Source organism: Diadema antillarum, unplaced genomic scaffold (genome assembly GCF_040938485.1).
Source record: "Diadema antillarum isolate AM-2024a unplaced genomic scaffold, OU_Dant_1.0 seq00000442_RagTag, whole genome shotgun sequence".
Classification (NCBI taxonomy): domain Eukaryota; kingdom Metazoa; phylum Echinodermata; class Echinoidea; order Diadematoida; family Diadematidae; genus Diadema; species Diadema antillarum.
In genome coordinates, this window is record NW_027271417.1 from 1,676,742 (window position 1) to 1,701,158 (window position 24,417).

A 24,417-nucleotide genomic window follows, 5' to 3' on the forward strand; every position below is an offset into this window, starting at 1 on the left:
TAATTTCTTATGTATTTCGTTGTTTTTTGACCGTTTGTCTTCTATTGTTTTTTGGCCAAAATTTGTTGCAGGCACTTTATCAAGCTTATCTACATTAAAATTGATTAATTTCAATGGTTAAAAGTTGAAATAATCTAATTTATATCAATTTAACCAAAAAACACAATCTGCATTGGATTTGCACACGATATCATGAATTTGAGCCATTTTCGGGTTGACATGCACGCGCAAAACATTACGTAACTTCAGAATGGTGTACCCGGACATCGCAAATTTGGTCTCAAAATATGCGGGAGACTTCAAAGAAAAAAGTCATGAAATGATGTGGCAAAATCTTTGCGCGTTGCGGAATCGCGGCGCGAAATGTCGAGGGGGGTCAAATTGACCCCCCGTTAGAATAGGGTTAAGGGAAAACCATACCACACAATGCAGTCCAATGACATCAATCAGGGATCATGCACTAATGTCAGAATTCATAACTTTGGGCTTTGCCCACTAAAAGACATTTGGATCAACTTGAAATAAAATCATATTCATTAATTCACACTTCAATTTTACTACATGATGTGATCTGAGGAGAAACAGCAAAATGAATCACAGGAGCTTGTACCAGTGGGTTTTTGTGGCTTGGCATGGATAAACAATAATTTGACATTATTATCAAAAAATTACACGAATAGCAAAAATCAAAACAAAAGAAGAAACAAAACAAAAAACTAAAACAAAAAAAGAAAAAGAAGAAACTACAAATGCCGCTATGGCAACTAGTATGCCTCTGCCACATCGCACACATTGTAGTTCTCCCAATAGGTCTAGGGTATGTCTTGACAATGTGAGATGACAGTTTAACATAATTGGCAAAAAAAATGAAATGACATGTCTGTCAAAAATGTGTCGAGTGTTTACTTTCCTTGCACTGGGTTTCATTTGGATGGATGGCTAAATTGTTTAAGAGAGCAAGCATTTGGGAATGTAAGACATTTTCACTCGACATTTTACCCTTGCTCTTTGACCCCTTGGCCCACAACTGGTAACATCCATTTTCATGATTAAACTTTGAAATATTTTCAAAACATGTGACATTTTGATATTTTTACTTGACCTTTGACCCATGGTCAAAATCTTTCCATACAGCATCATTGTGCAGATGCATACCTAGTACCTATAAGTTTATGCAATGGAGTAATCTCCAAGGTATGGAGAAAGAGTATAATTTCAGCATTAGATAGTAGAATTTAAGCATCTTAAGCTGATCATTGACCTTTGACCCCAAAATTCCAAAGAGTTATTGTCAGGCAGTATGAACAAATTGTACCTTGAGCCACTTCCAAGGTAAATAGAGAGAAAAAAAGTGAAATTTTAGCATTGTCACTTTTGACCTTTGACCCCATGGCCCAAAACTTTCCCCAGAGAATCTTTATCTGGTAATGGATGTATGTATACACTAAGTTTCAAGAAACTTCCTTGAGGCATTGCATAGATATTGCAGAAATGATGAAATTGAATGAATTTGACCTTGAGCTTTGAGCTTTGCCCATGAGCATGTGCACCAAATAGTTGATAAGCACGTGTTCGTCCACTCATACATACCTACACCAAGTTCTATCAGGATATCTCAAACGATTTTTAAGTTACGCTGTCCACAAAATTGATTACAGACGGAAAGTCGGACAGACAAACGGATAAACGGAAAACTCCAAAACATAATGCCTCTGGTGACACATCGTGGTAGAGGCATTAAAAAAAAAAAAATGTAAAAGGAGCAGTAAGCACAGGCAAACTATAGATCAGTACAGTGAAAGATAGAAAAGAAAACTACAGAAGCAATGAAAGAAGTAGCAGCATTCCAAAGAGACGGACAAACTTCTGTAATCTGCAAACACAGTGACAAAAAGACAAACCAGAACACACAAGGCAAGCTTATTTAGTCATGCTTATCACCAAAGCCCATTTTTAGCACTCTGATGTCGAAGTCACACAATTTCAGTATGAGCATCATACAACTTCACAATCCTGGTTACTGCGTGTTATCATGACACTTTTAGTTTTAGTTTATTATTTATTTTATACTTTAACACTGAAAATAAGACCTCGCAGTTAAAGGTATCCATCACTAAATACAACTATGGTATTAAGTTTGGATTAGATATTTTAATGAGAAAAGACACGTTTTAACACTTTTTAACCCTTTTTAAGGATAAATTTAGAGTATTTCTTATTTAGCTGAATTGACTAACTGTTAACACTTTAACTGTTAAGGTATCTTATTAACAACTGATTTATGATTATAGTATTTTTTATCAGCAGACAGAAGAGCTGGATAAAAATGGACTTGGAGATGATTGGGCTTGTTATTGAAACAAACTTGACTAGGGCTCAGAATCAAACAGTGAGAACATGGACATGTTAAGCCAATGTACTCATACACAATGGTACACATGGAGGAAATGGAAGCATTCACACATTACAACAGATTTCCTGTTATGCTTTTTTTTCTCCCCAAAGGATCAGGGGAAGGGTGTTTGTAAAGAGTTGTGTCTATCAAGGGAGACATACCATAGTCTGGGTCAGCGTACCCGTCGCCACCACTGCCATACTCCTGATATGCCCCGGTTCCGCTGTTGGGGTGAGAAGGAAAGGAAGGGGATCGGGGTTTCAATTAACCTACATTTACCTATAAGACATTTAACCACTAGTTTACGTTTTAATTTTAAATTTTAATAGGGTCTTTGCAGTTAAGATTAGGAAGATGTGCCAACTTCCCTAATACCCAAACTCTTACAGTACTTCTAGGTTGTTGTTTTTTTTTTTTGAATGTTCCAAACATTTTCATCCTGTATGCTGAATATTTCAAATACCTTAGGGCAATCTGTATGCTTTGAATAATATATCTCATGATCATTGAAAATATGGCTCATAATCGTAAACAGTAGGGTTGCTGTTAACGTCTAACAAATCAAAAAATCTCAATGCATTCTCGGAGTTTTGAAATTTGAAATAATTTGTCAATAAAATCAGTCACTAAAATGCCAACGAAAGATTAGAATTAGTCTTGGTCATGTAACTATGATGCTACTTCCTTGTCAGTAGGAATTTAGCTTTGAACATCCATGAGGAATGGTCTTTGTCTCATCTAGAAATGCATGATTGTAAAAAATAATATAATACATATATACATATATCTTCATACACCTAGTAGATGGCGTTATAAAGAAGTGGTGCATGGAGAATGTTATTGACACTTTGTGACAATAATTTTTGAGACGACCACAGCAAATTGCACTAAGAGAATTATTCCAAGTTTTGCTTTATTCCTAGTTACACATTTTTTTTTTTGGACATCTACAGATTTTGATACAAAGCTGTAGTGTAAATATACAATGACTTCCTATTCATGAATCCCTTTCCTAGAACATCTTTCTTTGTTTGTTTTTTTAATTGTGAGAAAGAATGAAATACCACAATTGAACTGTCAAATTTCAAAAAGCTTTCCACTGAAAGTGTTAATGTTAAAATCAAAACCAGGCTATACCACAGAAAAGGTGGAAATTCTGCAATGCAAAGAATACAATCTGATAGAAGAGTTTGAATAATTGGGCATATTTGGCACACCATTTTAATCCACACATGAATTGTATTAGCACTTTTGAAAGGTAACATTTTCATTGAGACCACTATAATCATTAATCATATTTTTTTATTAGATTTTTAAAAATAATTAAGTCATATCATTCCTTTCAACTTGAGACTACCATACGAAGATAGCTAAAAGCAACTTTTTGATGGATAAAAACCTACAACTTGTAATACCAAGTTACATTCATTTTACAAATCTAGCTCTTGAAATCATTTAATATCACCATAAAAGGATCTACTTTGAACCACAAATGGTATGCCTGTAAAATCATTATTCAGAGCTGTAAAAATGTAAAAGATGAGACACACACACAAAAATATTCTGCATATTACATAAATATACATGTACTGATTGGTACATGTACTTCTTATATTCCTGTATGCAGTTAGAGACCCAGTAGTGTAAAGATTCATGGGTTGTCCAATTCATTCGCTGCCCACAAGGGTACATACGAAAACCACAAACAGCACCAGTCAACCAACACGTGCATCCAAGCGTATGCTCTCAGTAACGGTTGACTCCAAACAAGACTGTGGCTGTACATGTTATGTGTACTTACAAAGAGATCAGTGATAAAACTGTACACACTTTGTTGCGGGGATTTTTGAATACAACCAAACCAGGTCAGCCTTCCCACTCCATGAATCCCCACTAGAGGGTCTCTGATATGACTGGTGTCTTTCAAGTATTGTAAACAGCATTACGCTTTGGTTTTCTATTCTTATAATTTATGGCCAGGTCATTTTGTTGTTTTGCTTGTAAACCACGACCCTCAATAATTTTCCAACTTCCAATTTGATTAGCAAATTTCAGATGATGAATAATAATTCAAATGGTATCCTGTACACTTCCGTGAAAGAAAACTCCTACACAAAAGATAGTTTGCGTAGCAGTGGTATAAAAATGCACAGCTAATTGCAATGCGATACTACGAAAATCATTCCCCGACATACAAGTGTACATTCCATATCAACTACGTGTATGGAATGTCTGTAGTCAAGAAATCTCTCATCCAATGACCATCTTGTAATGATTGTACGCTGTACAAAAAGCAAAGTCACATATTCATGAAATTCTGCAGCCTTTCACATGTCACAAGAAGATGTAAATTCTGAACATCTAATATCAGGAAGGTGGTCTATGGATAGGAAACTCCACACATATGGGTAAATCTGCTTTCCTACAGGAGATACAATGTATTGAAGCCATACATTTCTATCATTAAGAGCTCTAAGTTGAGTAAAAATGCATTGTATGCATGTCAACTATTATGGATCAGACACTTCTGTTTTTGTTTTTTGTTAGGAAATCATAGACAGGGAAAAATGTTAGATAATTAAACATGTAAATTAATGAGATTGTTTTCTCCCCTGACCTTTAGCTCGTTACAGGTACCTTCACAGAAAAATGAGCCATCCAGGAATGATACAAACACAGAGAGGCTCATCATCCAAGTGCTATGGAGTATGGGTGAGCAAATTACATTACATGACTGTACGGCACTCACATTCCTTAAAGGAGAAGTCCACCTTCATAGACATGTGGATTGAGTGAATGCAGCAATATTAATAGAACTCATCAGTGTGAGTTTGAGGAAAATTGGACAATCAGTTCAAAAGTTATGACTTTTTGAAGTTTCTGCTCAGTCATTGCTGGATGAGAAGACCACTGCAGCTTGTAATGTCACATGTGTAGAATGATATAAGGAAAATGTAAAGAAAATTGAACTTACCGGTACTTTCACTTTTCTCACATAATAAAAAATAACTCTTAACTTGCCTCTTTCAGAAGACGGGGGGAATAATATTACTCTAAACATACGTCAGTGACAAGTCGAAGAAATGTGCACTTTTTTCGATTTTTTTTTTTAAATTCTCTTTATATATCCCTTATATTGTTCTATGCACGTAACATCATACACAATAGTAGTCTTCTCATCCAGCAGTGACTGTGCTGAAACCTTAAAGATTCATAACTTTTGAACGGATTGTCCAATTTTCCTGAAACTTTCACTGACGTGTTCTACTAATATTGCTGCCATAGCTCAATCCACATGCATATGAAGGTGGACTTGTCCTTTAGCATTGAGTAGAAGACTTAAATCAGAGATTATCCTACAAACAAGCTCATGTACAGCAAAAGCTACAATTTGTAACTATAGTTACAGAAAGGATATTGTATAGAACAATGTTATGCTTGTGCACATGTATTCACTTTCGTGTACAGTATGGGCCCAGATTTGTAGTGTGAGAGATGATACAAAGGATAGCGCGCATGCCTGCTTGCGCGCGCACGCACACACACACACACACACACACACACACAGAGTCTTGTGTCTAGTAGTTGTCCTTTGATGTATGGAATAGACAGTGTTCAAAACATTACTGACAGCATTTCATGTGCTCACTGTGTGAACAAATGATGCAATTCCTTCATCATTACCACTCTCCTTGGGGCTGGGCGTGGACAGCGCAAGACAGGACAAGATAAAACAAACACACATAAAAACATATATTCAACATGCACTGACACACATTTAATTTCTTTTGAACTGTACTATGTTGGCATGCCAAGGTAAAAAGAGCACTGTTTCAGATGCAAAACTTGGAATATTTGTCTTTTCATGACATACTACATCAATGTTCTTCCTTTGCTAAGTAATACAAAAAACCTTGACTAGTATTTTCTACAGCACATTTTCCAATATGAAACTAATAATGTATGTTTACATTAAAACTGTCACAATAATGAGCTGAAAAAAAGAACATATAGCTGTAAGAACTTCATGAGATTCTTTTTGAAAATTGAAACTAAGGGTGACGAATAGAGTTCCTTTGGCAATGTATTCCATAATGTTGGTCCACAAAAAGGGGAACAATGTTCATTGACTTTTAATTTTGAACGTGTGGTATCTACTGTAGACCACTATGGCATCCATGGTAGAGCACAATTTATCAGTTGAACGGTGGGGAGAGTGTAACATTTACGAGCAGAATCATGTAAGCACTGGTAAACCACCAAACTTGTCTTATACATGCCATGTGATTCGTTTGTATCAAGGCAACCACAATAGCTCTTTGAGTAGTGGAGATGCATCATTGCTCCTGCATGCTCCAAGCACAGCTGGGATGCTTCATTTTGAACATGCTGAAGTCTGGTTGTAGCTGCAGTGTATGTGGCTTACGTTCATAATTTACCAGTATTACATTTAATCTAGCATACTCAAATACGTTGTGCATTTAGCCCATATGCATGCTTCCAAGGTGAGAAATTTTGCAAATTTGCAATGCTAAAAGCTTTGCATAGTGAAGAAATGTTGTTAGACACCAACAATGATGAGTCACAAACACTCCAAGGTTTCCAATACACTCAGATGATTCAATCTGGATGCCACAGACCTGCAATGTGACTTTGTGGGGCATGCTTAAATTTGGGTGACAATACAGCAAGAAATTATGTTTTTGTCTTGATTGAGTTTCAGTCCATTTTGAACCATCCTACCTCAGCGACGATGAGTATTCGGTAGTAATGGCTAATATCATCCTGGGGTCAATCCACGTCAAATCACCCAATTTGACTAACCAAACCCCCTTGAAATTTTGAGAGACTCATACCAAATGAATCCCCACATGTCTGACAGAAAATCTTGAAATATTGCCTTCGCATAGTTGCGAAGACACGGCCTTGCCTAGGAACCAATATGCACCTTGACAATTTCAATCTTTAAACAATAAGTAATCTTCATAAATGTTTAAAGGCATTATTTACCATTTATAAGCAGATGAAACAAAAACTCAACTTTAGTGCTTTAAAGAGTTCTAAAATGTGAGTTAGGTATAGAAACAACTAATGCAACAAGAGACCCGGGGTCTCTCGTTCACCAGAGTATAGCAAGATCCCCTTCCACGCATTCTGGCAGACTCTTACCTGAGAACTTTGGAAAATTGGGGGTGGGGGGGGGGGCAGCTTTGGGGGCATGTTGTCTAATCACATATTTCATCACACTGGTAAAAACTACCTGCCAAGTACACTGTACTTAGAAAGTTGAACTATGCAGTTAAAAAAAAAAGCGACTTAAGGCTCTATCACTTCTAATTCTAGAGAATATTATTGAAAATTCCTTAATCTAGGAGATTTGGGCCCCTGGGGCCCCAAAGGGGAGCACGGTGCCCATTCGAACACATATGGAGATCTTATCCCCCTAGGAATGTTACCTGTCAAGTTGGTGAAAATCTATTATGTTGTTTTCAAGAAGAAGATGAACATGTACAATTTATGCCCACATTTGGATCACTCCTGCTTCCCCACTCCCATGGCTTCAAAGGGGGAGGGGCATCCCTGGATCTTCAATGAATAAACATGGAATTACAGTCATCAATGTATACAGTCATCAATGTATTAACTCATAGTATCAACTTTGCTTCATCACTTCTGGTTCTAGAGAAGAAGATGGGCCCCAAGGGAAGCACAGTGCCCAGTTGAACAAACTGACATCCTAACCCTCCTAGGCATGCTACCTGCCAAGTTTGATGAAAATCCATCCAGGAGTTTTCATGAAGAATAGAAACAATTTAAGTCTCCATTTACACCCATCACACCCACTCCCCTGGGTCGGGGGGGGGGGGGGGGGGGAGGGGGGGCACGGGCACCAATGATTCCGCCATGAACAAACTTGAAATGACAGTCACAAATATACTTACTCATTGTATTATCTTAGCTTTATCACTTCTGGTTCTAGAGAAGATATTTAAAGATTCTTTAACCCTATAAAGCCCAAGGGGGGGGGGGGGGGCACATTGTGCCCCCACCATATTTTCATTTGCCACTCCCACATCCTTTACTCGATTTCAACCAAACTTGGTGACTTTTCCTAAAATCTTATTGCGAACATTTTGATATATAATTTAGCTATGTCCGATATTGCTAGTTGCCATGGCAACCGTAAACTGACAACCATGTTCGTCAGATTTAGCATGATTTTCTGTTCCAATTTCAGTTAACTAATATAATAATGGATGAAATGGGGGTTTTCTTGGCTGTAATTTGCGGAAGGACCAAAATATGAAGTAATTATGGTTGTGAATTACCCTGAAATGGTCTTCTTATTATTTCCTTTATTTTTTATGACATAGGCATCAAACAATAGATATAATAGAAATAATTGAAAATACTGCATTTTTCAAAGGCTACCCTTTTATTTTGTGTTTTCTTCACACTTAAGCTTTGCCTGTAATATCATTTGTTTATCATATTATCAATCTGCAAACTCAAAATTCAATATTTTGGAAATATGAAATATGATAACAATATATGTACCTATTCTAAGCAACACATCATAGGTTTCATGTATATTTCTTTATATTGTAATGAATAGCGCCCCCATATGTTGACCTTAAGAAATTTCAACCATAACTAATAGTGAAGGTTGACTTGCTTTTCCTTTGTGGTGAATATGAAAATGATTGATGTAAAATAAAAACATATATACTGGAGATAAAGAAATAAAAAGAAAAAACATTATTTCCTATGTATTTTTTATATTTTGGTAAATAGCACCCTCAGTGGATGATCTTGAGAAATTTCAATTGTTGGGTCATATAGAGTATGAGTTGCTCTACCCATGTGCCAAATATGACGGTCATACGTCATATTATAAAGAAGTTATAAAGGGGGGGGGAGGCACAATGTGCCCCCCCCAGGTGGGGCATGGTAGGGATGCTACCTACCAAGTTTGGTAAAAAGATAAAAATGTACAATTTAGGCACCCATTAGAACCCTGCCCACTCCCCCTCCCCTAGGTGCCAAGGAGGGGGGGGGGGGGGGCACCCCTGATTCCACCATAAACAAACTTGAAACTACAGTTATCACTGTATGAACTCACAGCCGTAACTTATCTCTTTCACTTCTGGTTCTAGAGAAGTAATTTTTTTTTAAATATTCCATAATGGAGGGGGGTGTTGGGCCCCCTGGAGCCCCCGAGGTGAGGCATGGTGTCCATTTAAACAAATTTAGATCCTATTCCCCCTAGGGATGCTACCTGCCAAGTTTGGCAAAAATCGGTCGTGGGGTTTTCAAGAAGAAGATGAAAATATTTAAAAGTTTACACACGACGGACAATGCATGAGGGACGACAGACGCCGGACGAAGAGCGATCTCAATAGCTCAGATGAGCTAAAAAAGTTGATCACAAATACACAAAATACGAAAATAGTTGAAATAAAATTGTTTCTAGACTAAACCGTCTACAGTTATGATTTATTGAGAAAAAAATAGTGATATCTCCTTATATTATAGGCTTTATTGCAAAATTTTTATATGGTAGGATGTTTTGTGATACAACTGACCTACACATACGCATCAAATGTAATAACCAAAATATTTTTTAATCACTGCTCCCAATGGTAAACAGTACCTGTAAGGCTACTAAAGATATTAAAAATGGCAAATTAGATGTGACCAATTTGTGTGGGTGCAGACTGGTTGTGGGGAAGCATTCAGCGTCATTTGCTGTGGAATAATTCTTTGTTAAATGTCATGTTTTACTTCAGTATTACTTTTTGAATTCAAACAAACTCTGAAATTTTTAAAGATAAGTCATGAATCACATGATTCTAAAACAGACGCTGTCACAACAATCCAGGCTCGGTGATACGGTGCAATTAACTCCGCGATAAGAGGCGAAAGATTTTGAATTTGTAACAGTCATCGAACACTGTGCGAAGCGAAGGACAAAAAATCTCGAAAGTTCACCTCCTTGTATATCCCTTATTTTACCACCAAATCCCTTGAAACTTCACATATATGGATATGTCATTCCTCATATGAATTTTGGGTGATCTTTTGAGATATTTGTATTTTTCTGTTTGAGTCGATCGTGGGAAAGGGTTACGATTATTTCCCGACATAAGTCTACGTGTTCTCTACTGGTCAGCGTACGCTTAGCCAATCAGCGATGTCAGATTCGGCGCACGGCGACAAGGTTCGGTTTCGGTCCACAGGGTCATGAATGGGTGAGAGACAAACCCTCCAATGTGCTTCAACCGTTTCATGCAGCACGAAAACTGATATATTGGACTGCGTAACGCTTACACTATGGATTTTACGTGGGTCACAAATGACAGTGATCTTGATTTTTTTCCCAACATAACCTTGTGACAAATACTGTAAAACGAGGAATTTTCGCGTGCATTTTAATTTCGCAAATTTCGCGAGCGCCAAGATTCGCGAAACTAAAATGCACGCGAAAGTTCTTGTCTACACTTCATGCATTGAATGCCAGTGGCAGTTCGCAAAAATTTCATGCCGCAAAAAAGGCCGTCGGCTCCAATTCGCGAAAAATTCATGCCGCGAATATATCGTGTTTTACAGTATTACAAAAAAGATATTTGGAACACAGTATGGACATACTACAACAAGTCATACACCAAAGTTTCATTTTGGGGCAATAAAGAAAAAGGTGAGAAAATAACACTTTTTAGAGACCAAATTCTCTTTTTTGGAAGCTAAGTCTCGATGTTATTTTCACATGATTATCCTCAATAAAACCCCAAATAACATTGCGAGTTATAGAATAGTTTTGCCTTAAATCTGCTGAATAAATGAACAAGGAACTTCTAAATAAATGTTAATATACAGTAAGACCCCGTTTACAGTGCGGGGCTGGGCGGAGCCGTGGTCGAGCCGCGGCCGAGCCCAGCCTCAATTGCGAGGCTGGGCCCCGCAATTTTGTCCGTTTACACTGCCGGGCTCGGCCGCGCTTTTGATTAAAACCTTTCAATATTTTGTCGTAGTGGCGCTCTGCTTGTAAACAAACGCAATTTGGTATTGTCTGGTTTTCAGACCCTTTGCCAAATGAATTCCGTGGCGACGAAGTCGCCGTTCGGGCAAAGGCCTTTGGCCAATGAAAAAATCATTTGCAGGACAAAACCACCTTAAACTATACTAGTTTTCGATGTTGAGGGGGTTAATATCCTGAACAGCGAAGTAGTACAGGCAGAGGGTTTGGAAGCCAGACTAAAATTGGCCGCGCCTCGGCCGCGGCCTAGACCACCTCCAGAGCGTGGCCAAATGGGAGGCCAATTTTGGCCTCGCATTTGGCCTTTTGCACGTTTACACTGAAATGAAGGTAGACTCGGCCGCGGCCGAGCCGTGGCCGAGCCTCGCACTGTAAATGGGGTCTAGCATGAGGGAGATATGGTCAGGTAATTCCTGGATTTATCACAATCTTTGGCCAAGCTATTGCTATTGGTCATATGAAAGATACTACAATTCCATGCCACTGAAGTACACATATCTCCCTCACCAACATTCCGCATAGTTACAAACGCACACACAATCACAAACACAATGGCAAAATGACCTGTTTGTTTATGTCCCACATTCTTGAAGGAGCATTCAAGATGATTTTTATAATTTCACATCATGTAATACATAAATCAACAGCTCGATGTATAGATTTGTGGAATTTCTTGTGGTCCTTGAGCGGAGAAACCATTACTCTGAAATCTCTTAAATAAATTTCACTGAACAGTGTTGATGATGTAGGAGCCTCACATATTTCAGAAATGCAGCAGTGTAATTCCATTACAATACTACTTGCTTAACAAGTTCATCTTCTTTTGTTCTGCTTTCCTGGGCCCCAACTCATACATTCTTATGGTAAGGCTGCCGTGTCATCATCCTTGTTCAGTGCAATTGTTGTAAATTTTGAAAACATTCTTATTCTTCAACTCAATCACTATATTCTGAAACTCTGTACTTGGTAATGGTATAACTAATTTATAGTTGTTTAACTGTAAAAGTCTGAAAATCATCCGGAGGTCTCCTTTAAACATCTGTGCCAAATATCTGTCAGAAAATTTCTCCTGTGGCACAAAGTCTTACAGAAGGTGCTTTATCAAGGAAGTTCATTAAATTTTTGATCCTTTGACCTTCTTGGATTTCACCAATATTTGAACTTGAGACAGGCATCATAAGATTATGAACGTGTGGTGTTAGCTTGGTGGTCATACTGTAGTTCAAAGCTGTGGAAAGTTACTGAGAGTGCAACAAATTGTTGATGAGGCTGCTGCCACTGTAGACAACAGGAAAGTGAAGCTCATGTCTTACTTCTGCTACGCAATCGAGACAAAAATTAAATACATGTAATACAGAAGTCAGATTACTCTTTTGGATTTTGAAGACATCAACATTTGCCTGAAAAGCCTATTGATGTAAATTAGTCCAAGTATCACATCATGTGAACAGTAAATTAATATGTGAGTACGTAGCATTCTGAACAAAATCATGCTGTTTATTTTCTCACTATGCAAAAAAACCAAAACAAAACAAAACAAAACAAAGCAAAACATAAAACAAAACAAAGCAAAAAAAAAATCAAAAACCTTACTGTGATTGTCCTATTACAAGTCATCCGAAACCAGCACATCAATAGGGTTAACAGTTTCAACGGTGGAATAATTACTTTCACTTCAGATAAGAATGAACAACTAAAATATGTTACTTACACACACAAACATAATGATAGCAGCAAATGAAGAATTACATAAATTAGATGAAAACTAAATACATATTCATCACATGCATAAAAGTACACACAAACACACACAAACAAGTAAACATTAAGAAAGGCATCAAGTATAATCCTGGATCTAGGCATATGGATACTAACACAGGAGCAATATCTTAGAATATATAATCATATGAAATGCAGACATTTCAGGAAATGTTTTCAAAAAGCATACATGCAGCTAGGATGTACAATATTATAAAACGAGGCCTTTTCCCTTTCTCAGTGGCTAACAATCTGAGGTACATGTATTTCTGAAAAGCATGGCTATACATACAGACATTTGAAAGAAATTCAGTGTCCATCAAATGCATCTTCAAATGATATATATTCTAAATCAACCTATACTGCAAATAGGAACAGAACCACTGGTACTGACAGTGTAAATAAATCTGCTAAATTAAAATATTTCATTCCAAACTCTTTCATGAATTTTGACGAACATGTACATCTCAAATACTGTCATATGAACAAAGATTATTTGATAAACATCACTTCAAATGACAGCACTTTTAGCATGAATGTTTAGTTCTTGACCGTACTTGTTCCCCCCCCCCCCCCCCCCCCCCCCCCCCATTTGAAGACTCAGTACACTTCAGGTTGTCCCATTTATAGTGAATTGGTGTGGTCTGACACTTTGCATCAGTGTACGTAGACGCTCTGGTGAGCTCTTAATATACCAAACATGCCTGTGGTCAAAATGGTCAAAATAGAAACTTTAACTTACTGCCCCTTGAAATAGAGGGGTGTAGTCCAGACTGATATCAATAATAGATCAATAGGTAACTAATTTAAACAATCTTAGAGTTAGAATCCGACTGTCAGAAATACCTGGCCAAGCCCAACAGTCATTACACTTCTCTTCAAATCACATTTATGGCAAGTAAAGTGAGGTTACTTACGGATTGGTGTTATCATATTCCTGATTATACAGCTCATAGCCGCCTTCATACTGCTGGAAAATGTGGGTAAAAAAGTAACATATGCAAAGTACCATAATTATTATGAATGCCATCAACCTAAAACATTTCTAAAGCCATGATTAAACAGAAAAGGCTCTGAGATGTTAAAATTGACTTCAAAGACCTGGTAGTGTAGGGAAACATGGGTTGTCTGATTCAATTGATCTTCATTTGCTGGCCACCGGGTTACATTCCAACACTACAAATAGCGCCTGTCAATGATTTACAAATGATGCACAGGATAGAGTGCGTTAGTGGAGATGTAGCGCACTCGAGGGTATTTACAATTGTGAAACATGCACTACATTGTAAATACCAGAGAGTGAGCTGCATCTCCACTAATGCCACGAAATAATCCTGTGCATCATTTGCTTTATAAAATGGGTCGAAAACTAACAGCATTTTTCACGTACCTTTGTAAGTATGTCCGAAGATGTTCGTCCCAAACATTTACGCACGTCGCACTTGGAAATCCCGCACATATAAGTACTGTACGTACGCCACACATGTTATGCACACAAGAAAGGCCGGCCGGCAGGCAGCCCGAACTAGAAATTGTTTACAGGATTGACAGCGCGTAATAGCAGCGCGCGACGCACTTGTAACAACTGATTGAGTGCGCACTGCTGGTGTAAACATTGTGACGTCAGGCTGTGGATGTTAGTGAGAAATTAACCCACGCACACGTGACTCATTTCAGCGCTTCCAATTGGCTACATTCTTGAACCCATTTTATAAAGCGTACTCTCATTGGTAACAGTTGACTTCAGTCGAGATTCTTCGGCCGTGTGTGTTCTTACATAAAGATCAGTCACAAAGCTACACACAATTCGTTACAGGCATTCTCTAATACATTCAAGCCAGACCAGCCTTCCCACTCCATGGACTCCCTACACTACTGGATCTTCAAAGGGGAATGAAACCTATATGAGTGCATGTGCACTGAGTGAATGCAGCAATATTAGTAGAACATGACAGTGAAATTTTGATGAAAATCAGGCAATCCCATCAAAAGTTAGCCATTTTAAAAATTTTGGTGCAGGTATCACTGGATGAGAAGACTACTACAGTAAAGTTTGTGAAGTCATGTATGGAAACAATATAAAGAGCATGTAATAAGAAAGCCACTAAATGTAATTTCTTACGAAAAGTACCCATTCCTTGGACTTGATGCTGGCATGTATATTATGTCTAAGGACAAGTCCACTTTCATATGCATGTGAATTGAGAGAATGCAGCAATATTAATAGAACGCATCAGTGAAAGTTTAAGGAAAATTGGACAATCCATTCAAAAGTTATGAATTTTTAGAGTTTCTGCACAATCACTGCTGGATGAGAAGACTACCACAGCTTGTGATGTTACATGTGTAGAACAAGATAAAGAAAATATAAAGAAATTTTCAACATATTTTCACTTTTCTTACATGATAAAAGAATACTTGACCTTCCTCTTTCAGAAGGCAGGGGGAATAATATCACCCATAACATATACGACAGTGACAAGTGTAGGGAATGTGTATTTTTTTTCAAAAATCAAACTTTGTGAAGTTCTATGAATATTTTCTTTATATCGTTCTACTCATAAACTGTAGTAGTCTTCTCATCCAGCCGTGAGTGTTTAAAAACTTTAAAACTTCATAACTTTGAACGAATTGTCCAATTTTCCTCAAACTTTCACTAATGTGTTCTACTGGTATTGCTGCATTCACTTGATCCATTAAAGTATACATCATATGATGGTGAACTTATCCTTTAACCCTAAAAAGGTCGGGGGGGGGGGGGGGGGGCACGACCTTTTACACATGCCTGTCAGACCAAAAATGGCTCAAAAATATGATTTTGTGCGTAAAGTCTATGCAAATGGAGTTTTCTCCCCTTATTCATAAAGATATGATTATTTTCACTTTCATAGGGTGAAATCAATTAATTTTAGCATAATTATGCTTGGAAAAGGCTCTGTCATAAATTTTGCGCAAAAAAATTGTAAAACAAAAGGTCGAAAAACACAGAAATACATAAGAAATTCATAAAACAATAAAATACATAAGAAATTAAGTTTGATACCAGATTTTTTTTTTGCGAGTACATTGTTAGGAATGCTACAAAGAATGTTATCACCAAAAATTAAGATTCAAGGAACTTTACTTTCTGAGTTAGGGCAAAATGTATGATTTTATGCATATATTAGCATAATTAATTGATATAATGAAAATTTCCATTTCTTTTTGTATAATGTGGTAGATTACGCCACAGGTAATGTATGTGCCCATTTTCATGACGACTGCGCGATCGACGACCGAGATCTCGGGGGGGGGGGGGGGGGGGGGGGGGGGGGGGGTTTGAATCAACCCCCCCTCAGCCACAGAACACCCCAAAAAGCCCGGCCTGGTTAGGGTTAAGGGTAATATCATTTCTCCTGCTTTCTGAAAGAGCTAACTCAAGTGCTCTTTATGCATCACACTAAAAAAGTGAAAACATGTTGAATTTTTTATATATTTTCTTTATAGACAGTTTTCCATCACAAATTGTTGCAGTCTTCTCATCCAGTGATTGTGGCACCAAAACTTGAAATTCTGAACTTTTGAATGAAAATATGTCGTTACCATGGCAACACCTTGTCGGGTACAAAACACAAAGATTTGCAAGGACCGCCTGACCGCCCGACCGACCACAGGCTGATTCTATACCCCTTATACACTTTGTGTATGCGGGGGTATAACTACACATGGGCTTTTCCTCCTAAATGCATGCAAAAAGGGATGCCCACCTTAAAATATTTAGAATTGAATATCCATTGCCCTCCTTGGAATAATTGCTAGAATACAAATTAGGTATCTATGAGGGTGATGACAACTCAAATCCACAGAGTACTGGTAAAGTATCTCTACATTTTACACAAAAATGAGAATAAGAAAGGAAAAGGAAAATCCAGAAAGTATCATTCTTGCTTTTATCATTGCAATACAATTTCAAGTCATTACCATCACAGTAACAATTCTAATTCTTGTTACATATATATGTGACCCTGCATCACAAAACAAACAGAAAGTCGCCAGACACGAAATTTTAGTTAAGAGCATATTCTGAAAGAGCAGACTCTAAGCTTTAAAATGATGTATAACTCAAATCAAATGGACTCTCCTAACCTATCTAAATATTGGAAAGAAAGCACACACTCAGGAAAACTGAGAAAAGAGGCTCTGAAGTACAGTGTCTATTCAAGCGCTTAATCTTCACCAAGCCGTGCTGGCTGTTCGATGAATGGGACAAAAAACAGGATGTAAACCACAGGTATAACAACAATGAAGAGATTATCAGATTAAACTGAAATTGAGCATGCCTTATTAACACATTCTGTCCATAATTAATGCCAACTGTCAAAGCAGTGGCATCATCCTTTCAAAAGTAATTAGAGTTGAAAGTGAAGAGTGTGAACAAGGTTTTTAAGAAATGAAAAGTGGACTCTAAAGACACACCTAATCACACTATTCTACCAAAAAAATGTTCGAGATAAACTGCTAAAAAATACACTTTCCTGCCCATTTTATGATCCCAAATTTTAGTATAATGTAGAAGAAGACTTGCTCTCTCAGAAAATATGGAAAAGTCAAGATCAGCTAGGTTGGCCCATTTCATCTATTTTCAGTCCTCACACAAAATCAGTGTGTGCGACTTTTAGTTCGTTTTGTGATGCACAGTCACATATGTACATGTAACTGAGAATGAATCATCCACCTAGTACGACCAGTTTCTGTCAAGCCTAATTAAAACATGATCTTATGTAATATTCATTTGCACTTCCTAAATTCTTCATATAGCTTGTTGTATTTGTACTTTCAGTTTTGTTTCTGATGTCAACAGGGCCCGCTGGGAGAACAGTGCTTCGAGATCACAGAAGTGGCTACCCTGTACAAATAAGACTTGTTTACTAAAGATCATTGATTTGTACGATGAGTCTGTTTTTACTCACGAATTCATCAGTTGGTTCCATTTGTGATCCAAAAGAGGGTGCACTCATCCGAGGCCCACTGGAAGCACCTCTGAACCCTGCCCTCGACATTCCTCTTGAGTTGCCTCTTGTAGGGGTCCCTCTAGATGGGGCATGCCCTCTTGTCATGCCTCCTCTCCCTGGGGGGCTTCCCATTCTGTAAAAATTCAAAACAAATGTCGAAGACTGACAGAATATCTAGTGCACTGGCACAATTTTTTTTAAACATTTGCTAAGGACACTAAAAAGAATATTTACACACAAAAATGTGCCTGTTTGGAGCTTTATTTAGTGGATAGTCTGATTTTATGCATGAATTAGCATAATTCAGCATGAATCATAACTTTTTCAAAAATCAACTTCACATTTTTTAAGATTACGGCACAGGCAATGTGTGTGTCAATTTTCGTTGTGATCGCGCAGTCAACAGCTACGATCTGAAAGAGGGGGAGGGGGTGGGAGGCCCCCCTCCGGCTCTATCATCTACCTAAATAGCCCGGCCTAGTTAGGGTTAATTTCGCAGATCTTGGCTCCTTGTGAAATTTATGAAGATTTCATGCACATGTATACATGTATGTTAGTCTACAAGGATATTCTGTTTTGTCATGTCACAAGTCCTCATAATTAAGAATTCATGCTTCCATTTAAACCCTATCAAAAATTTATTCTAGACTAGACCTATAAAAACTCTCTGTATAAAGAAATCCACATGTAGAAGCAATGGCAATCACAAGTACTGCACTCCTGGAGGCACTTGCAGATATTTGTAGAGTTCCTAAATCTTTCACACTTTATCAATTCCTATATTTCTGTAGTGCCAAGATTATTTAATTCTGAAACATGATTATTTGAACAGTCCTACAGTATCTATCACATTTCTTTTCCTTGAAGATTTTACAGACTACTTTCTTCTGAATACATGAGTTTAATTATGAATTGACACGTCATACACAATTTACCCTGACAACATAGCTATTTTTTTTTAAACTGTTACATGAAGTGATCTTCTCCAAATCCTCTGGAATAATAGGTACAACCTTTGTAATGACACAACAAATAAAATCTGCATGTCCTATAAAAGCGTCTATTGACTTACGTGAATCCTTGACCTCACCTTGTTGGAGCTCCAGGCATGTGACCAGGTCTGCCTGGGTGGGGTGGTCCCATGGCTCTCATTGGATGCATGCCACCCCAAGCTCCTCGGCCCATGCCCCCAGGTCCTCCACCCCGATGCAGAAGTACTCTACCCCCACCAGGCCTGGATCCCGTGACGCTGGGAGGGGGTCCCGTGTAAGAACCGCTGATTACTGCGAGTTCCCTCAGCTGCTCCTGCCTTATGTCATCATTTGGATCCTGCACAGAGGAAATTACAGGATGAACTTATTTAGGCTGAACAAGCACTTTGTTTAACTTGCTCTAAAGAATGCTTTCATATCTACTTCTATCCAATCCAAATCTCCTCTCTTGGTATTAAAAAGAAATATGAAAATGATCTGTGATATCCACATAGATAATCACAAAAATGTCAATAATCTCATTACAGCAATTTAATTTTGCCCCCTTTCATGGAGAAGACGGGACCATGCCTAAACACTTTAATTCTTCATTTATCAGTGCATAGTGTACATGATACAAATTATCTCTCTTCTATGTGTCATCTTGTATTGCTCATAAACAGGTTTGCCATAAAAGCATTCACCAATTGAGAGGAAAATTGGAGAGTGAGAGAACCAGTATCATATCAGGTTTACCCACTGAATATGTACAGGGATGGAATTAATTTAAAACTGACAGCATCACACTCATTGGGGATTTGTAATCATAGGACATGACATGTACAGTCAACTTCGGATACCTCGAATTCATCAGGACTGAAGAAAATGGTTCGACGTACGTGAAATTCAAGGTACGCGTACGTCGAATTTTCTTCGACTTATCCGACGTTTATCGATGTTCAACATGGTATCTGATATAGTGCCTACTGATTGTTTGCATGCTTGTCAATTGGAATTGAATCGACTTTTATATGAATGAACTGAATGAAAATCGGAATTGAAATCAATATTTCAGAAATAAAGATTTTGGTGGCCCTATCGCGCCACCAAAAAATAGTCGGATGTTTGCCTACTTTTGAAAATGAACAGTGGTAACAATCGGCTCCGTAAGATGCTAAAATAAATGTCAGATATTTGCTTTTAATTTTGGAAATGGATAACGGTAATATTCGACTCGGTATGATACTAAAATAAATGTCGGATGTTTGCTCATAATTTTGGAAATGAATAACGATAAGACTCAGCTCCATATGGTGCTAAAACTAATGTCAGATATTTGATTTTGCGTTCAGAAATGAATAAGGATAACATTCGGCTCCGGAAGACGCTGAAATAAATGTCGAATATTTGCTTTGACGTTCGGAAATGAAAAACAATTATATTCAACTCCGTACGATGGTTAAATAAATGTCGGGTGTTTCCTTATAATTTCGAAAGGAAATAGCAATAACAATCAGCTCCGAAAGATGCTAAAATAGATGTTAGATGATCCCTTTTATGTTCGGAAGTGAATAGCAGTAATATTCTGCTCCATACGATGCTAAAATAACTGTCTGATGTTTGCTTTTAAATTTCGAAATGAATGACAGTAACATTCAGCTGCGTTCAATGGTAAAACTAATGTTTGATGTTTGCTTTGACATTCGGAAATGAGAAACAATAATATTCAACTCCTTACGATGATAAGATAAATGCTGGATGTCTGCTTTTACGTTCGAAAGTAAATTGCAATAACATTTAGTTCCGGAAAATGCTAAAATAAATGTCGAATGTTTGCTTTGATGTTCTGAAATGAATAACAATAATATTCAACTCCGTACGATGATAAAATAAATGCCGGATGGCTGCTTTTACGTTCGAAAGTAAATGGCAATAACATTCAGCTCCGGAAGATGCTAAAATACATGCCGAATGATTGCTTTTACGTTTGGCATGTTTGGAAGTGAATAGCAGTAACATTCTGCCCCAGATACCATGCTAAAAAAAATATTGCATATTTGCTATCACATTTCGAAATGAATAACAGTAACATTCAGCTACGTTTGATGGTAAAATAAATGTCTAATGTCTGTCTTGACGTTCAAAAATGAAAAACAGTAACATTCGGCTCAGTAAGATGATAAAATAATTGTCAGATGATTCATTTCACTTTCGGAAGTGGACAGCAGTAACGTTCGGCTCCATACGACAATAAAATAAATGTCGGATGTTTGCTTTCACGTTTGGAAATGGATAAGGATAGCATTCAGCTCCATAAGATGCTAAAATAAATGTCGGTGACGGGTTGTTTGCTTTTACATTTAAAAATGATTAACGGTAATATTCGGCTCTGTAAGGTGCTAACGTACTAATAAATGTTGGATGATTGCTTTTACAATAAGAAATGAATAACGGTAACTTTCGGCTCTTTACAATGCTAAAACACATGTCGGATGCTAACGAATGTCAGCAAATGCTCCCACTTTCTCATTTCAAACCTAAGTTTTGACCTCCTAAATATATAGGCATCAACTTTTATAATAACCTCTACGCCTATTTGCTAAATCTTAAAACACAGAATGAGATGATTGAATTTTCTGTTCATTTGTTTTAGACATGGGCATCTGTTTCACTTCAATAATGCCTAACATTTATTTTTCTATGTTTAGTAGGACCGATTTAGTTTTTCTAATGTTTTTCTTGATTTTTTTGTGTCACCAGATTATACTTTCGACCACCAAAAAATAAAAATCAATGATATTGGTGGCCCGATAAAAGTTAGTGTGGAGCCCTGTCTATTCTATTCTTTATTATGCTCGGCCTATACTTCCAGATCATATACCTCACAATTTTCATAATCGCATTGCTGGAAAAAAAAAAAAATCAGTGCTTGCGTTCTCGGGGATGAATAAATGAAACAAACTTCGTAAAGGCAAAAAAAAATAAAGTTTAAAAAAATGCACTACGCAGGAGATTGATGTTTGGACAGTGGACCGTGATTAATGTCAAAGATATAACTGTCAATACCTAAGCAGGTGCGCCACGACGGGTAAGAAATCTACGCGCACGGTATGACCATCACGATCGCAAATCAGAACACTGTGTGGTTAAAGAAAAGAAGATGATGGGGCAGAGCATAGTGCTATTGTAAGCACTCCATTGGTAGGGGTGCTACTAAAGTATGTGCATACCGTGTACGTGTGTAGGTAGTTGTTGGGGATTTTTCTTGTCAGCTGTGTATCGGGTATTTCTTTGGGCGCGCGATGGTTCTGGTCTCAGAATATTTACAGTCGAGTGTGAAAGGATTTGTGACATGTCTTTGCTGTCCACGCGCGCTTAATCGGAGATGCTGAGTGATTTTGCAATTTCGATTCGAGCAACCTGCTGGGAAAAACAATAAGTTAATTAAGATAGGGACAGTAGATTTCACTTCGAGGTAACCAAACTTCGAGTTATTTTTTTCGAGCTACACGAACTTAATACACGGAAACTCCATAGGAACAATCGGGGACTTTCATTTTGCCCCTGAGGTAAGTGATATTCGGCTTATCCGACGTCGAGGTATCCGAAGTTGACTGTATATAAACCCTATCAATATGACTTCCATCCAATGTTTCGACACTCGATATTGTTGTTGTGTTTTCTTCCAACTTTAAGTTGACAATATGAAGAGTCTTGCAGACTAATTTCCATATCAGAATGTGGCATGGAAAACTAGCTTAAATGATAGCTGATACACTCTATCTACACTAGGCAGCATCCCTGTTTTTCACCTAGTTCAAAACATTTCATACAGGTCTTTTGTACAGCACATACAGACATGAATAAATCACCAAGTAAAACAGTCAAATCCACGTTTGAAACATGTGTGAAAGTGGTTTCTGTGGCAGTTTGAGCTGCTTTTGACTCATTATAAAAGCAAAGCAATTCACGTGATGTCTTGAGCACCTACAAAATATATTGCATTATGTTGTACTCATGTTCTACTGTAAACTGTCACCAACACCTCCAAAATATATATTGTATTTTGTTGTACTAATGTTCTACTGTACACTGTGCATATATATGCAGTACACACAAAAATAAACTGTGTAATGGAATGTAACTAGCATGCAAAAGACATTGGAGGGGTCCAAACCAAAACAAGATCTTGAACAGATATGTCGGCAGTATACAAGGATCTGCAACTTGATTCAAATGAGGCTGTATAAACAGGGTACTCATAATAGATTTGACTTACTGGAACAAGGTATTTCTGAACTTCTCCAATGCTATGCGCTAATCTGTAGTATGCATCACTCGCTGAACCAAGGACTTCAATTTGGACATGGAGCTCTTCATTGAGATGTGCAAATTTTTGGCTGCTTTCTTCTCGTAGCTTTTCCTCCTGTTTCAAAATGTGTGAAAAAAAATCAATGCTTTCATCTTGAAATAATTTCAGCAGGAATCTTAAACATCTTACGCATGTAACTACAATGTCCTAATGAATCAAATGGCACTTGTTACAGGATAGGCCCTTAAGCCCACTGTGCGACCTGAGCCTGCGATCAGGTGCGAGTTGATAGTGACCTTGAGCTCGCACCAGCTTGCACCAGATCGCTGCGAGCAAGCGTGATCTCATTGCAGACACGACCTCTTCAATGCCCACTGTGCAACCTCTTTGCGATCTCACAGCGACCTCCCTGGGAAATGCCTTTTGTCCCATTTCCACACATGCATGCACGGTTGACGAATATGCAAATCGCATATTCTTTCGCAAACCAAACTTGGCACGTGTCCAAGGAGGGAAGCGCAATAGGCCTACTTTGCCAGTGTGGCTATTCATCCACGCATTGGTCAGGCATGCTTTATTACCTCCACTAAGGAAGGAGGAGATTCAGTGATCATCGGTGTTGGCTTGTCTGTTTGTAAAATACCTCAAAAAGTTGAGAACAGATTTGAATGAGACTTGCAGGAAAAACAACAAATGACACAAGGAACAGATGATTAAATTTTGGTAGTGATCTGGGAATTTTTATGGATTTTTGAAGTATTTTTTATCTTTTGGCATATAAGGTCAATGAACTTGGGAGTTCTAGCTGCGCATATTTAAGGTTTGTACGCACACAAAAGCGTGTGTTCTGCTTGGGCAAGGCGCCACGCAGCTGGAAGCTAATGACCAAAACAAAAGGCTTCTATATTGGGCAATTGCATGCCTATATGGGTGGAAATGAGTTGCTATCTTGG

At 37.8% G+C, this 24,417-nt stretch overlaps 1 protein-coding gene across 6 annotated transcripts in view; it reads right to left on the reverse strand.

Annotated features, from left to right (window-relative positions):
* Nucleotides 1–24,417, reverse strand: part of LOC139732673 (KH domain-containing, RNA-binding, signal transduction-associated protein 2-like) — a 61,184-nt gene that overhangs the window by 14,270 nt on the left and 22,497 nt on the right. The window contains exons 4-8 of one of the 6 annotated variants that reach the window (XM_071643523.1): nucleotides 23,432–23,578; nucleotides 19,272–19,510; nucleotides 18,140–18,314; nucleotides 14,108–14,157; nucleotides 2,557–2,618 (exon numbers count right to left, since the gene is read on the reverse strand). In XM_071643523.1, coding sequence (XP_071499624.1) covers nucleotides 2,557–2,618; nucleotides 14,108–14,157; nucleotides 18,140–18,314; nucleotides 19,272–19,510; nucleotides 23,432–23,578 — 673 coding nt within the window. Of the gene's footprint in view, nucleotides 1–2,556; nucleotides 2,619–11,650; nucleotides 12,661–14,107; nucleotides 14,161–18,139; nucleotides 18,315–19,271; nucleotides 19,511–23,431; nucleotides 23,579–24,417 lie in introns of those variants that run through there. The other 5 variants (XM_071643522.1, XM_071643525.1, XM_071643524.1 and 2 more) reach the window with 5 other exon arrangements.